The sequence below is a fragment of the Micromys minutus genome (assembly GCF_963924665.1).
Source record: "Micromys minutus genome assembly, chromosome: 10".
Lineage (NCBI taxonomy): Eukaryota > Metazoa > Chordata > Mammalia > Rodentia > Muridae > Micromys > Micromys minutus.
In genome coordinates this window covers 28,369,023-28,383,571 of record NC_137979.1, presented here as the reverse complement: position 1 = coordinate 28,383,571, position 14,549 = coordinate 28,369,023, and the positions used below count along the sequence as shown (strand labels likewise).

The following is a 14,549-nucleotide window of genomic DNA, read 5'->3' as shown; positions in this document are numbered from 1 at the left end:
TCTGCCTCAGCCTGCAGAACAGGGGACTGTGACACGTTAAGTAGTAGGGACAATGACCTGAACCAAGAACTGAATACTGGGCTGAGCCCCACCTCTAACCTCTAGACATCAGAAGTGGCACATGGTCACTTATTTATTTTTGATACAAATGTACATGACACACGTTCTGACAGCTACCCACCACCACAGGCTAGGAAGGTGGTTGGGAGGGAATAGCTGGTGGGTGCTGTCAGGGCCTTGCCAGCCTTCCCAGCTGCAGCCAGATCCCCAGGCCTTCAGGGGTGGGTCACTGTAGGTGCAGGTAGTGATGTGGGTGCTGGCCTTGCAGAGGCTAGGGGAGGGGCTCAGTTCCACAGCCACCAGCTGAGTTGGGGACCCTGGGGAGCCAGCCCCAGGCGCAGGTGCTCTGTCCTCTGCCTGGCCAGCACACTTCCCACAGGAGACCGGGGAGAGATGGAGGGAAGTGGTTTTTCTTTAAGTTTATAGGATAGAGATACAAGTAGGGGCAGCAACTGGACCACAGCTGGTGACCCTGACAGTCCCCTCCCCAGGTGGGGGAGAGGGAAGCTGACTTCCAATGCTGGTCCCACTGCTCTGGTCTCCTGCCCCTCAGCTCCAGGTGGGCCAGGTCTCTGGAACGGCACTGCCGCTCACATACTTAGTTGTAGGAACGCAGGGACACTCAGTTACCACAAAGTTAAAATTAAGGGGTAGGGGAGAGGAGAGACTTTCCAGTGTTTGCTGCTGGGGACCCTGGCACACAAGTTGGGGCCTGTGCTCTAGGCAGGGGCCATTTGGCATGAAAGAGCAGCAAGGGCGGGGGGCCTGCTGGCTACAGGGCAGAGACATCCAGAGATAATGTACAAAGGAGAGGGATGCCTCTGCTCGGCCCCCCTAGGGCTAAACTGGCTCATGGGGTTAGGTTGCAGTAGGCGGAGCTGCCCCATTTGGAGTGTCCCTGTCCCACCCTTTGCTGAGGGTGCCCTGGAAGGCAGGTGAAGAGCTGGGAGGGATTCCTTGAGGCTCCTGCATATCAGCAGGGCAGGGAAGCTATGTACAGAGGGAAGGGCATGGAATGTGGGGGACAGAAGCTCCTGTTACCTCACATTCCCATCCTTGGGGCTTGAGGGGGTGGGCACCAGGGCACCTGGATGCCAGAGGAGAATGGTGGCACTAAGGGCACTTGTGCCAGTGGCTCTGTTGGGGGTGGGTTAGTGTCTGGAGTGGCCCAGCTCCCATGGCCAGTGAGGTCCCAGGGTGTGGGTAAGGGCAGGGAAAGTGGTCACTGTTTCTTCTCTCGGGTGGTGATGGTGACCAGCTGCTTGGCAGCCTTGGCGATGTCATAGGCGCACTGGATCACCTGCTGAGTCAGCAGCTGGAAGTCCACGGGAGCGCCGGGTTCTGGAGGCACTGTCTTCCGGCATTCACTCTGCAGCCGGTAGGCGCTGGCGTTGAGCAGCCGCAGTGAACTGCGCACAGGCTCCAGGGCTGGCCTCTGGAGGGAGGAATGAGGAGATGATGAGCCCTGGACTTTAAGCCAGGTTTCTGACTGGCTCCACCCAGGCAGTAGTCTGCTTATCTGCCCCACCCCAAAGCCCTCCCACTGTTTCTCGGTGGCCCCAGTACCTTTGGGAAGAGAGAGGCCATCTCAGTCACAGCCAAATGGATCTTTTCTGAACAGGGCACAAAGCTGTCAGGGGAAGGGAAGAGTTGAATGAGGGATTAGTCAGAGGACCCTAACTAGCAGAACCCTTCACCCAGTGCTCACAAGTTAACAAGAACCTGTGCCCACCCTACCTGTCATGTTTGAACTCCTGGGCTGCCCGCAACAGTTCCTGAATGTTTTTGGTGACCTGCTCTGTCTTTAGGATGACATCTTCAGTGCTGGGGAGCCCGGGGTCTAGGTCTCCATCTAAGCTCTCCAGCTCAGGGTGCAGCTCATCCTCCTTGCCCAGCTCTAGGAATCGCTTCCCTTCAAGCCTAACCCAGGAGGGAGAGGAAAGGAGCCATTCCAGCCACTGATGGCTTGCTTGCACCTCTAGGTGCTGGCAGGGCTGGGTAGAGAGCCACAGGTATCTCACCCAAGCAGAGGGTCTCCACTCTGTGTGTTCTCATAGTCACTGTCTGCACCACTGCCATGGCGTGAAAGCTTGCTCTGGAGAGGATAGGGAAGGGTGATGGGTGAGCACACATTCCTGGACCTGTATAGCCCACACACTGTCTCTGGGCACTGGGATGGAAATTACCGCATGGCGACTTCCTTCTTGGGAGCTTGACAGCAGTGGGGAGGAGGGAGTGAAGGGCACAGAAGAGGCAGAAACTCCCTTCCGGATCTGAAAACCAGGGTAGGGCTAGAGTCAGTTTCCACCTGTAGTTGAGTGACTGTCCCAGCGCAGCTTGACAGCTACTGGGGCTGGTGACTCACTGGTGCAGGGTTCACCCTCCACCCCCAGGTTCTGCTTACCCGGTAAAGGCCAGCAGGGACGTGCATTGAATAGACGGCATCATCTTCGAGCTCCTAAGGGAGGCGAAACAGTGTCACAGTAAGTTTTGAGTTGGTGTGACCCTCCTTTTCCCAACCAAGGCTGACAGGCTACTACTCACTGTGCTGTGGAAAGGCTGGAGCCGTGTGCTGAGCTCATCACCAGGTGCACCTCCAAAGGGCTTCAGGGCAGAGCCTGGCTCATACATAGAGAAGGCCTGGCGGTCCCTGCGATGGGTACTTCCACCAGGCCCCATGAGTGTGTGTTCTGCCCGTTCACTGGGAAGTGAGGGTGCAGGCACTGGTCCTGGTGGCTGCCGGAGCTGCAGGTTCTCTGCCTGCAGTTTGTGGATCTGAGTGTACACAATGGTGTCCACCTCTGGGTCAAGGTGGGTCCCACCTTTGGAGAGGGTGGTCCTACTCCCAGAGCCTTGGATGCTTTTCTGCCACTCCCCCCAGGCACAGCGCTCACCTCCCTCTGCAGCCTCCGAAGCTCGTCACTCAGACTGCTGTTGACCTTCATGAGCTGCTGCACTTTGGCCTCGGAGGTAGCCAGAGCCTTCTTCAGCTCCAGGTATTCCTGCAGCGTCACAGCCCCATCTGACAGATCTGAGGAGTCCATGCTCTGCAGGAACAGAAACCAGTCAGTCTCAGGGGCAGAGGCTGACCAGAGCTAGGCTATGTAAACATGGAGATGGGTCTAGAGAGGCCAGAAGGAACAGAGGAGACTACGGGAGGGAACAGCAGGGTCAGTGTTCGGACCCTGGCACGATTGTTCCGCGTGGCGCCTGCACTGGGCAAGGGCTCCTGGTCTGTGTCTTCGTCAGAAGCCACACTATCGTAGTCATGCTGGTCGTCCAGGTCACTTTGGCTCCGTGCAGACAGCTCGAGGTTGTCTAAAGACAAAAGACCTGTCTCTTGGGGCTTGCTCAGCCACACACATCATTTATCAAGATCCCAGGCAAAGGTGACCGCAGGGCCTGCTTGTGCTCCCACCTGTGGGGCTGCTCAGACTCTTGCCCTGCTGCCTCCGTTTGGCCTCGCTGAGAATGTCAATGATCAAGGTGGCAAACTCTCGGGCGTTAAAACGGGCCAATTTCTGTCGTCCCTGCAAGGCAGAAAGGGGCAAGACCCAAATGAGGGACCACTTCTGGTTGGCTCAGGGGCCGGAACAGGACAACAAAGCAGGGCCCGGCCATCCCATTTATTCATAGCTAAAACACCCAGCCTAACATCAGCAGTGTGGCAGCCTAGGTCAGCAAAGGCTTAAGGCACCCAGGGGAGCCTTTAGGAGGCTGAAATACCAATCAGTACTAGAGAATAGCTTCGTCCCATTCCTAGTCAGATCAGGAGAGCCTGCCTGAGTGCCAGCTTGTCTCTGGCTAAGGAACAGCAGGGCTCTCAAGAGAGGAAACCACCCAGGCCTCCTGCCTATCCCTCCTCACCTGATTCCGAGTGGCTGAGTATTCAGGGTTGACTGGCAGGAAGGGCACAGCACTACGTTCCGTCACCAGGGTGCTGTGATTTTGGGTAGCTAGCCACACTGTGGGGGAAGGGCAGGGGGCAGCATTACCCACTGTAATGCACCCTCAGAGAAGAGGTAGAGAAGAAGCACTGAGCAGAGCCCCCCAGGCCCCCTCTATTCAGACTGGGCCATGTGGCAGGAAGCTGGGCCAGGCCTGGTGAGGCCCGCCCACTGACAACACAAGGCAGGGCCCACCAGGCCAGACTCAGAGTGTGGGTTGGAATCTGGCTGTGGCCTGGGAGGAGTGATGTAGGGGTGGAGCATGGCTGAGGAGACAGCCAGAGCAAGATGAGCTCCAGTGCCTGGTGGGTAGGGAGGTAGCTGGCTGCTTGACAGCTCTGCACTGCCCAGAGGGATATGTGGGGTGTGTGTGGGGGTGTGACAGGGATTCACCGCCCTTTCCCTAGTTCACTGGGTCGCTGCCCTTTGTGGCAGGTCCTTTACCACTCACCAGCATCATTTTCTCTGCGATCCACCTCGTCATACACATCCATGGCCAGTTCCTCAAAAAGCCGGTTGCTAAGCTAGAGGTAGAGAGGGGAGACCCAGTGTCTGTCAGGATGTTGTGTGATGTGGGGAAGTCTCAAGACTCCTGTGTCACCCAGCCTGTCTTAGAACTGAGGGGTGGGTAAGGTTTTATGTGCAAGGAAGAGAGTTCAGGTCATTTCATCCTCTCAGAGATGAGGCTCTGGACACATTACTTGGAGGGCAGAACCAGGATCAAGACAAGGGCATAGGGAGGTGACTGGAGGGAGGAGGCTGGCAAGGATGAAGAGGGCTGCTCTAAAGTCTTAGCTTGTTGAGGCAGACTCACTGCTTGTAGCTTCTTCTTGGCAGCTTTGGCCAATTCAGACAGATCCAAGCTGTGGACAAAGAAGGGAGAAGGAGAGAGGCCAGACATGAGGGATAGCCTGGCACTTGCTGGCTACATCCCAAGCATGCAGGGAGCTCAGGGAGATGAGACCCCCAAGGTCACACACCAAGCCTCCCCCACCCAAACTTCACAGCCTGCAGCCAACAGGTGTGGGTACCTCTGAGACATGCACTTTTGCCGAGATCTAATCCAGGAAGGCAGCAAAGGGAAGAACAGGATAGAGCAGCAATTACCCAGGAGCAGGCAGCTCTTGCCTTCACATGTCAAGCTCAGACACATCTCCACACACACCCAAAACAGAACATGCAAGAATATTTGTCTCGCCAGCTTTGCTCCTCTGTCCACTGTCAGTCACATGGAGCCATAACATTTTCTACTTCCTCAGATCCTAGCCATGCCTCCTACTTCTGCCCTTGTTTCCTCTGGTCCGGGCTTTTTGACTTCTAGGCTTGTCTTTAAAATTCTTATCTTATCCAGTGGCAGAGTGGCAACACACCCCCTATGCCCTCTGCCTTAAAACAGTTCAATAGTAATGGGTACATAGACTATAGTTCTGCCATACTTTTTCACAATGCTTTCTTTAAACAATGCTAAGTACTTTGTATTTGTTGTATTAATTATTCTCAATATTCCCAAAGGGGTAAGTCCTAGCACCCCCATGTTGAGATGAGATGACCAAGGCTCAGGTAACCTGCTTCAAGTCATACAGTCAGGTAGTAACACCACCACATATCCATTACAGTCACGCTCCGAACTCCGTCAGGACGTTCAGGCCCTTGCTGAGGTTCCCCACAAGGTTCATTCTCACCTGGCTCTTTCTAGTCTCATTCCCTCACATTATGCTGTGGTACACGTTGCTTGGAGTTCCTACCTCTGTACCCTAGCACCTCTTGCTGCTGTCCTGTCTGTTTCATTGTAGCTCAGGGTAAGGTGGTGTCTGCATTACCTCGGTGTCTCCAGAGCAGCAGCTGGCTCTGAGAAGGTGCTAAGTTACAACCACTGACTCTATGTCCCTGTATGTGTATGTTGTTGACTATGCTCACACACACACACACACACACACACACACACACACACACACCTAGGCAGATCAGACTAGAGAAACAGAATTGAGTCTTGGGGTCTTGAAACAGGAGAGTTCTGGGTTTAGGAATCTAAGCTGCACAGTCTGACCATCCAATCAATCTACATAGGCTGTGATGGAAAACCTCTCCTAATGCCAGGTGGCACTGCCTGGCATGAAGGTGTAGTCCTCTGAGGACCACTAGGTGGCACCAACTCATTCTTGTCCTGTAAGCACTGAGTAAGTGGCAGGGGATATTTTCCACTGCTGAGTTTTCTTGGGGCCTCTATGATTAGAGGCAAAAATTTACCATTACTCCCCTGCCACTGCACACTGGAGGTCTGGACAGTATTTCCAAAGCCAACAAGTTCCCTGTAGTTATCTTCTCCCTACAGAGGGAATTACTTCATCTAAAGGCTACACGGCAGGTCGAACACAATGGTCCAACCCTGTTAGGCCTATCCTTGTACCTAAACCCACCAGATACTTAATAATCACAAGGTTCACATGCACTGTTTGTATGTTGAACTGACTTTTCTTGCCTGCCTTGGAGTCTACAGTAGTAGGGGGACTAGGCTACAAATTCCTGTGTTGCTGGTCAATACAAGTATAGGGTGGAAGGGCAGGCCTCTAAAGTTTGGAAAGAGGTAGGGCTCTAGGTCAAGTAACCTTGTATCTAATAGCTGGAAAGGGGTATCAGGTGGGCACTCACCTGTCAGCCATCTGTGGGATGATGTAATGCCCATTCTTGTGATCTGAACAAAAATAAAAATGCCAAGTCACTGATGGCAGGTGGCGCCAGCATCCAGGAGTCCACTTTACCACCATGAGCAGAGGTTGACATTTGAAAGTGTCAGAAAATGGATGGAGGTCAGCAGGATACCCCAAGAGCACTGGAAGCTGGCTGGAAGTCAGGCCCACCCCCACTCCTTGGCCCCAACATCTGGCAGCAACCCAGAGCCTGCAGCAATTTCACAGGAGCCAGTTGCCTAGCAACACAGTTCCCCAGCTGGCTTTGTCACTATGGCACCTGCTGCTGGGTGTGTCTGGGTCCCACCTGCCTGGCCTAGTCAGGCCCAGCTCACTCTCTGCTCACCAGGCTTTCGTCCACAGAGGTAGAAGGCCAGCCGGTCAGTGAGCTCATACTGGCACTCAACGAGCCTTTCTGCCAGCTCATGGTGTCCCGCCTGCCTGTGGGGAGGGGCACGGCTCAGCCACACAGCAGCAGTCACTCCCCTCCACCTAAGCCTCCTCCTTTAGCCAATTCTAACCTGGCATAGTCGATGGGTGTGCGGCCATTGACATCAGGGGAACCTGGGTCAGCCCCATATACTACCAGCAGCTCAGCTTGCAATGTCTGCCCTGCCTTGGCAGCCACATGTAGAGGTGTAGTGCCCTTTTCTGGGTGAAAGAAGTTGGCCTGGGCACCCAGGGAAAGCAGGCGCAGACATGTCTCCAAGTTGCCTGTTCGCACACTTGAGTGCAGTTGCTACGAGGAGCAGAGTGTGCAATAAATGAGTGATACATGTGTACCCAAGGACCCCACACATCACCCAACACCAGGCAGGCCAAAGGGCTTCCCACTAGAGGATAATGCCAATTAATAACAGCTGCTGCCAGTCACTATCCTCCTCGTGTTCTCCTCAGAACAGGTATTAGCTAGAGGTAGGTCCTGTTATTACTTTCCCATTTTACTGAGGAGGAAATGAAGGATCCCAGGGTTTCCTAGCTTCAAGTGGAAGATGGGAGGCGTTGTGTATCCACTTGGGGGCATCTTAGCTATCGGCAGCATGACAGAGCCCCAGAGTATCTGCATTTACTATTTTCCCTGGCCCTATGCTGCCTCTGGGACCTCAGGGTGCCATGGGTGTGGAAAGGGGCCCCTCACACCTTGCTGAGGTCTTTGGCGGTGACCCCATCATCATCACGGCAGGGAAGCTTGTGCACAAACGCCAGCATCTGGTACTTGGCCCTGATGAACTCTGACTTGATGGGGCTGCGTGGAGCACGAAGGAAGCAATGGGAGCAAGAAGCTTAGGGAAGAGACCTTTCAGGACCCTGTCCCAGGGCACACGGCCTGCCCACCACCCCTGCAGCCCCACTCACTGGACTTTGTCTTGGGGGTTGGCTTTGCGCCGGCCACTTTGCACTTGTGCAGGGTCCAGCAGGGAATGCTCCCAGATGGAGTTGGCCCCGTTGCTGGCAAGCGTATGCACCATCTGTGGGAAAGAGATGCCAAGCAAGAGTGTCCAGTGCGTGCTGGGCACTGGCGGAGATACTCCCAAAGTGCCTCCTACAGCTGGTAACACCACTGAGGGTCCTCAGTGTACCTGTATCCAGCCAAGCCACCCAGTCACATGTCCTGTTTAGTACTTCATGTGGGCTTACCTTGGTGGGTTTGCCATGGTTCAGAATGTTTAAGCAACTTGCTCAATACACCGTCCAACATATGAGTCCAAGCTAAAGAGTAGACACTATAGGGACAGGGGCTGGGTGGAAAGACTCAGGATTATATTCTGTTTCTGTGGCTGCTGTCCCTGGGAGCTGCATATTGTGAACAGGTGTGTTTGTGTGTGCGTGTAGGCTGAGAGTGGGGGCTTGGGGAACCTGGGTGCTGCACGCTGGCAAGAACAGTCCTTGGTTCAGTCCCCTACCTGTAGCAGAGTAGGAGGCCAGGCGCTGTGGCGAAGGTGCTTGACAATGGAGATATGTCGTCCCAGGCTCCGGTGCACACTGCAGCACTCGTCACAAACCAGCACACCTCTGCTGATTGATGCCCAGCCAGGATCTGGGGGAGCAGAGGCAGGATGTCAGCAGGAGCCAGGTACATGCTTAGTGCTTCAGGTACATTTACTTAGTCTCCCTAGGAGCCTAGAAGCTGGCCACTAGCCCTTTCCTGTAACTCCTTATACCTCTGGGAAGGCAGGGTCCCCAGGGCTCCTAATCGGGCACAGCTTCCTACCCTACAGCCACTGTGATGAGTTGTACAGCCTCTCCTCAGGGATTAAGATTGCTACCCAGCCATTCCACAGGGAGGTAGGAGCCCTGATGCCACATGTTACCCAGTCCTGGGCATGCTCCTGTTAGACCCCGTCTGACAGACTGCTTCCTACCCCTGCTCTGACACAGCTGAGAGGCGCCAGTCCCATGCCACCATCACTGTGGGTTTGCGGCCTTCAGGACAATGGGACTAACCTAGTACTCAGGATTTACTGGCCAAGTATTCTGTCTATGATTTCTTTCAGAAGTGCTATCTTGTTCTACACATAAGGACTAAAATGGCTCAGAGAGGTCAAAGGGCTTGTCCAAGGTCACACAGCTAATAAGGAGTGCTGCCGGAATGCAGAGCCAGACACCTCAATGCCAGAGACAAAGCCAAGCCTAAACTTGCTGCCCACTGCTTCCCACTTGAGTTTCAGGACTAGTCTGGGGAGCCATTCTCCAGTCCTTGGGCTGAAATGAACTTGGGAAACAGGAATGGGGGCTAACAGGTAGAAACTCCTGGGTCCTCAAGGGTAGTAGAGATGCCACCACACCAAGCTCCTCTGGAAAAGGGGAGGAGAAAACTGCACTCGGCTCAAGACTACAGAAAGGAAAGGTCATGGGGGAGAAAGCGGCCATTGTGTGCTGTCCAGAGTGGGGGCAGGGAGTCGCTCTTCCAGGACACTGTGCTCTGCCCAGGCCCCCACCCAGGCTCAGGAAGCCTTGTTCTGGGGGATGGGGCTGGCTCTCTGCCTTGCTTTACTAGAATTCAGGATGCTCAGCAGTGGAGACTCTTAGGGGCTGGAGTAATCTCTCCCAAACATAGGGCAATTCTCAGGCCCTTGGAACCAATGTCACCATCAAAGTTCCCGGAGTCATGAGCAGACGAGTCAGAGCTCAACTTCTGCCCATGTGGGGGTGTTCCCCAATACAGTACGGAAACAGGAAGTGAAAGCTGTCTTTGGATTCCGTCTTCTTCTGGAATCTCATAAGAGAAGGCAACGAGGGATATACAGAGTGGTCACCATACACCTTTCCAGGAGCTGACTTTTAACAACTGGGGAAGGGACCAGCCACCTCTGCCAAGAGGGGGAGCCCTAGAGTACTTTTGTGTCCGTTTTTACCCAAACAATGAGAACCACGCCCCCCAGGGCACGGAAAACTCCCTTCCCCCCACTCCCAAACACCACTGGGTCAGGGGGTCTGCCTGCCAGTCACCTCCAGCAGCCCAGGCAGGAAGCGGGAAATGATGCAGCCTAAATTCCTCTTGTTGAAGAGGTAGGGTTTCCTGTGAGTGGGGAGCCGCCCAGGCCAGGATCAGAATGGGGCAGTACTGAGGCCTCCACCCCAGGCATGTAGCCCTGTGGAGAAGGCAGGCCTACAGGACTCAGCTGACATCCAGGGCTAGTGGTTCCAGGACCTCAAGCTGCTAACGAATTCCTGGCACCTTATACTTGCTTGAGAAGGGTCCTTTCCCCTGCTGTGACCTCCAACAGGAAGGGAGGGCAGGGGACACTGTTGGTCTTGGTCACACTGGTGCCAGCTCAGTTCTGGATGACACAGATAGGAGTCTGTGTCTAACAATTCTACCTGCATTCTAGGTCCAAATGACCTTGGCCAGCCAACAGAGTTCCAAACCCCACCTCTGCCAATTCTGAAGCAGAAGACCAGGATGGGTTTCTAAGAAGCTCCTTGCAAACTTGGGCAGAAGGGTAAGAAATGTGAGGCTTAGAGAAGGCAGTGTCTTCACCTAGCTGCTCCATAGGCAGGTGAAGGCCAGTGTGTGTGGCCAGGTTATCAGAGGGGACATCAGGATAAGGTAACTGGTGGCAACAATAGGAAAGCCCTGAAATAAATTCATGCCACCACCAAAAGCCACCAATCTTCAAAGGGCCAGAGGTCTGCATATAAAGCCCAGGCTCAGGCCTCTCACCCACTAAGCTAAGGCCAAACCACTGGAAAATGAGAGAAAACACTTGGTGTGCTGAAAGCAGACAAGAGGAATCCAAGGGGATGAAGGTTACCAATGGGGGTGTGGTCAGAGGTGGAAGCGGTGGAGAGCCATAGAAATGTTATTTACATTGAGTAAGGTGGTGGCCACATAGTCTGAAACCCACAGGATAGCCAGACATGATAGGGCACGCCATTAGTCACAGCACTCAGGAGGCAGAGGCAGGTGAATCTCTAGCCTGGTCTATATAGTGAGATCCTATCTCAAAATTGGAAAAAAAAAAAAAAAAAAAAAAAAGGTACAGGTACAGCCAAGTGAGTGTCTTTCTGTCTAAGTTATATAAGTACAAGAAGCAAGAGTCACCAGGCAGTGCTGATGCACACCTTTAATCCCAGCACTCAGGAGGCAGAGGCAGGTGGATCTGGGAGTTCAAGGCCAGCCTGGTCTACAAAGTGAATTTCAAGATAGCCAGGGCCGCTACCCAAAAGAGACCTTGTCTCAAACTGGCTTACCCCCTCATTTCCCCCCCAAAAAAGCAAAAGACCACCATTTGTCCTTGTAAGAAGAAATGTGAGTGTGCATCACCCTGAAGCACAGTCCCCAGCTCTGGTCACTTATAGGCTGGGTATCTGGAGGTAATCCAGGATCACAAGGTAAAGCTGATAGAAAGGCTGTGGTTGGGGGTTGGGAAGGGAACACTTGAGAGCCAGGTCAGAGTTCTTAGGACCAAGGCAATGAGGCAGAGTGGGCAGAGGCAAAGAAAGGGGACAATCAACATTCCAGTGTGTCCTGACTCCTGCTCTCTCCTGGATTCCCAAGGCAGGCAGGGGTACAGCACGGTAAGGTGGCACAAGCTGCCACAGCAGGCACATTCTGTCCAGATACCTTGCAACATAGTCACACCTGTCTCTGAGCTCAGGCTGAGTCTCACCTCTTACCTCTATCATACTCCAAGTTAATAAACTACAAAACCCGCCATGACCCCACCCTATGATCTCAATACATAGCTCTGGCTGGCCTGGGGATCTGCCTGCCTCTGCCTCTGAAGTGCTGGGTTTAAAGGCACATGCTACCACACCAGGCAATAGCAGAATTCTATCAGTGACTCTGACTTTGGGCTATACTGGGATATATGACTATATGGACTACACTTTGTTATATATCATATATGTGGAATGAGAATGCCAGGCATGCTTATGCTCTCTTGTCTGGGATGCTATAGGCCCAGATCAAGAATGGCACTGTCTGCCAGACCCAGTGTGGTATAGGGCCGTCCTGACAAACACCAACACTTGTACCTGGTGAGTGGTTGCCAATCACAACACACTAGGTGCTAAGGTGGGATAACGAGGAAGACTGTGGCTGTTCAGCTTAGTCATTTGCATTCTACATCAGAGGAAGGAAAGAGTCCTGAGGCAGGCAGGCCCCAGTCACATGAGGATGGGGGCTATGAGCTCAGTGGCCTAACATCTAACACACCCTGTTCCTCCCTTCATTGACTGGGTGTCCAGAGGCTCCAGCCAGACAGTCACAGACAAGAAAAAGGTAGTTGCTCTATCCTACAGGCCTCTGCTACACAACCAAGAATGTAGACTGGGAAATGCAAGGGTCCTCAAAAATTCCTTCCTATGGTACCTGAGGCCCTGAGTGAGCAAAGCTTCACAGGGTAAGCTAGAAACAAAGGCACTACCCGAACCCAGGACCCCCCCCCCCCCGTTGGGGGCCTGGTAGGCTCCCTAGGCTTATCCCTCAAAGGTGTGCAACAGCCTGGATAGACACATAGCTCATCCATTCAAGGCCGACCCATGGCCAGGGAAAGGGAGCCATCATTTCTAGCTTCCTAGGAATATGGACATCCGTTTGTAAATGAATCTTCTAGGACCCCCCCAAAAAAAACCGTGCTATATCCTAAGGAGGTCTCAGGGTCAGTCACCTACAAGGTACCCCATGCTCACGGACCTGCCAGCTACCCACAACTCCCATACTCTAGTTAGACCACACGAACTACAGGACTCACAGTGAGATCTTGGGATTTTTAAGGGGTGACTACAACCTTACAGGCCCACAAATCAGCACTCCACACTCTCAGCTAATCACATCTACAGCACCCTGAGTCCATAAGCCCCCCCCCCAGCCTGTATAGAGAGACTTTCTTTTATAGGGGACAGGCAAAGGCCAGTAGTTTCCTGCCTCCAGCCAGCTGCTAAGTCCCATCACCCGCTGTGTCCTCCCACATAAGGGACCAGCCTGGTGAGTTGCTGCCCTCCATTCACTTCCTCAGCAAGCCCAAGCTCACTCTGCTGGCTAGTAGGAGGAAGCAGTGTATAAGTCCAGCCAGCTCAGCAGTCAGCTGGACACGGGGATCCTAAGCACCCCTCACCACTTTCTTCTATCCAATGAGCTAGAGACCAGAAGGGATCAGTGTTTAGACTGAGCCAATACCTAGCACACCTTCTCCAACAGGCCTACCCGGAACAGGAAAAGCTGAGTCTAGATGTTCCCAGACACCAGGAGGCCTGGAGATGCTTCCGGGGAAGATGCCCATGCTTAGATTGTTCCTGAACACCGGGTCCTCCAAGAAGCCCCAGCCTTAGGAAGCAGGGGCTGGAGTCCCAGAGTAGCCACCCGTATCCAGGCCCCTTGCCCTCCACCGCTCCGGCGGGCACGCGGACCGTGTGAGCAGCAGGTGCAAGACGCGGGGGTGGCAGGGATGACACAAACCATACTAGCGCCCACCTCCCACAGCTTGCCGGCCTCCGCCACGGCCCTCCTGCCACACCAGGCTGGCGCTTCCGTCTGGATGCCGAGATGGAGGTGGGAGGCGGTCCCCTCCTGTCCACCGGCTTCAACGCACAGCGCCCCCCGCAGCCGGCCCTCCCGCCAAGGACGCCGCTCCGCAGTGGCCCCCGCCCCGCCCTCCGGCCCCGCACAGCACTCCCGCCAGGCCTCGGCGCCCGCCCGGCGGCGGCGGCCTGCTGCGCGGTCCCGCCCCCGGCCTGGTCCCGCCGCTTACCCGGGGCGCTGCAGTCTGCACACACCTCCGCTCGCGGCCCCTTCCGGGACATCCTCAGCGGCGACGCGGCCGCAGCCCTTTGGGCCAGCGTGGGGGGCGCGGGCGGCGGGCCCGGGCGGCGGCGGCGGCCCTGCGGCCCGGCCCGGCTCCCGCAAGGCCCCGGCGAGGCTCCGCGCGCGCGGCCAACCGTCCGCCCCCGGGGCTGGCCCGGAACCCGCCGTGCCCGCCCGCCCGCTCGCCCTCGGGCGCCCTCCGCCCCGCGCCACCCCGCGCCGCCCCGCCGCCGCTCGCCGCTCTCCCCGCCCCCTGCGCGGCCCAGGCCGCTCCTGCAGGAAGCAGCGAAAGCCCTGCCCACCGGGGGAGGGGCGGCCCGCACCCCGCCCCGGCGCTCCGCTCCGCTCTGTGGCCGAGCCTCTCGGAGAAAGGAAGCCTGCGCGCAGGCGGGAGTGGACGGGGGTTCTTAAAGGAGCCGCGGCCCGCGCCAGCAGGGTCTGCAATCGAGACACCCGCTAGCACTTTGACCTTCACTTTCCGATTGGGGAGTGGTCCAGGGGACGCTCGGTCCAGTAGCCGCGAGACGGACGTGGTGGGGGATCGGGGTGGACAGGAAGCATCCCCAGGCACAATGCTTCTAGCGGTCAGAGGCTGGGTTGGGGTGA

General features: G+C 55.3%; 1 protein-coding gene across 2 annotated transcripts; it reads right to left on the bottom strand.

Moving 5' to 3' along the window:
• Window positions 1–102: 102 nt before the first annotated feature.
• GIT1 (GIT ArfGAP 1) lies at window positions 103–14,137 on the bottom strand. 2 transcript variants are annotated; one of them, XM_080924169.1, is made up of 21 exons: window positions 13,891–14,137; window positions 8,599–8,732; window positions 8,051–8,163; window positions 7,835–7,940; window positions 7,216–7,433; window positions 7,041–7,135; window positions 6,657–6,699; window positions 5,039–5,065; window positions 4,822–4,870; window positions 4,459–4,531; window positions 3,928–4,025; window positions 3,479–3,590; window positions 3,245–3,378; window positions 2,955–3,107; window positions 2,605–2,835; window positions 2,465–2,518; window positions 2,247–2,333; window positions 2,082–2,155; window positions 1,798–1,980; window positions 1,627–1,690; window positions 103–1,495 (listed from the first exon to the last, which is right to left on the bottom strand). In XM_080924169.1, exons 1-21 carry the CDS (start codon window positions 13,940–13,942, stop codon window positions 1,283–1,285), a joined length of 2,313 nt encoding a protein of 770 aa, XP_080780295.1. In that variant the 5' UTR covers window positions 13,943–14,137; the 3' UTR covers window positions 103–1,282. The 2 variants fall into 2 exon arrangements, with proteins under 2 accessions (XP_080780295.1, XP_080780296.1); XM_080924170.1 differs by lacking the exon at window positions 5,039–5,065.
• Between the last annotated feature and the right edge of the window lie 412 nt (window positions 14,138–14,549).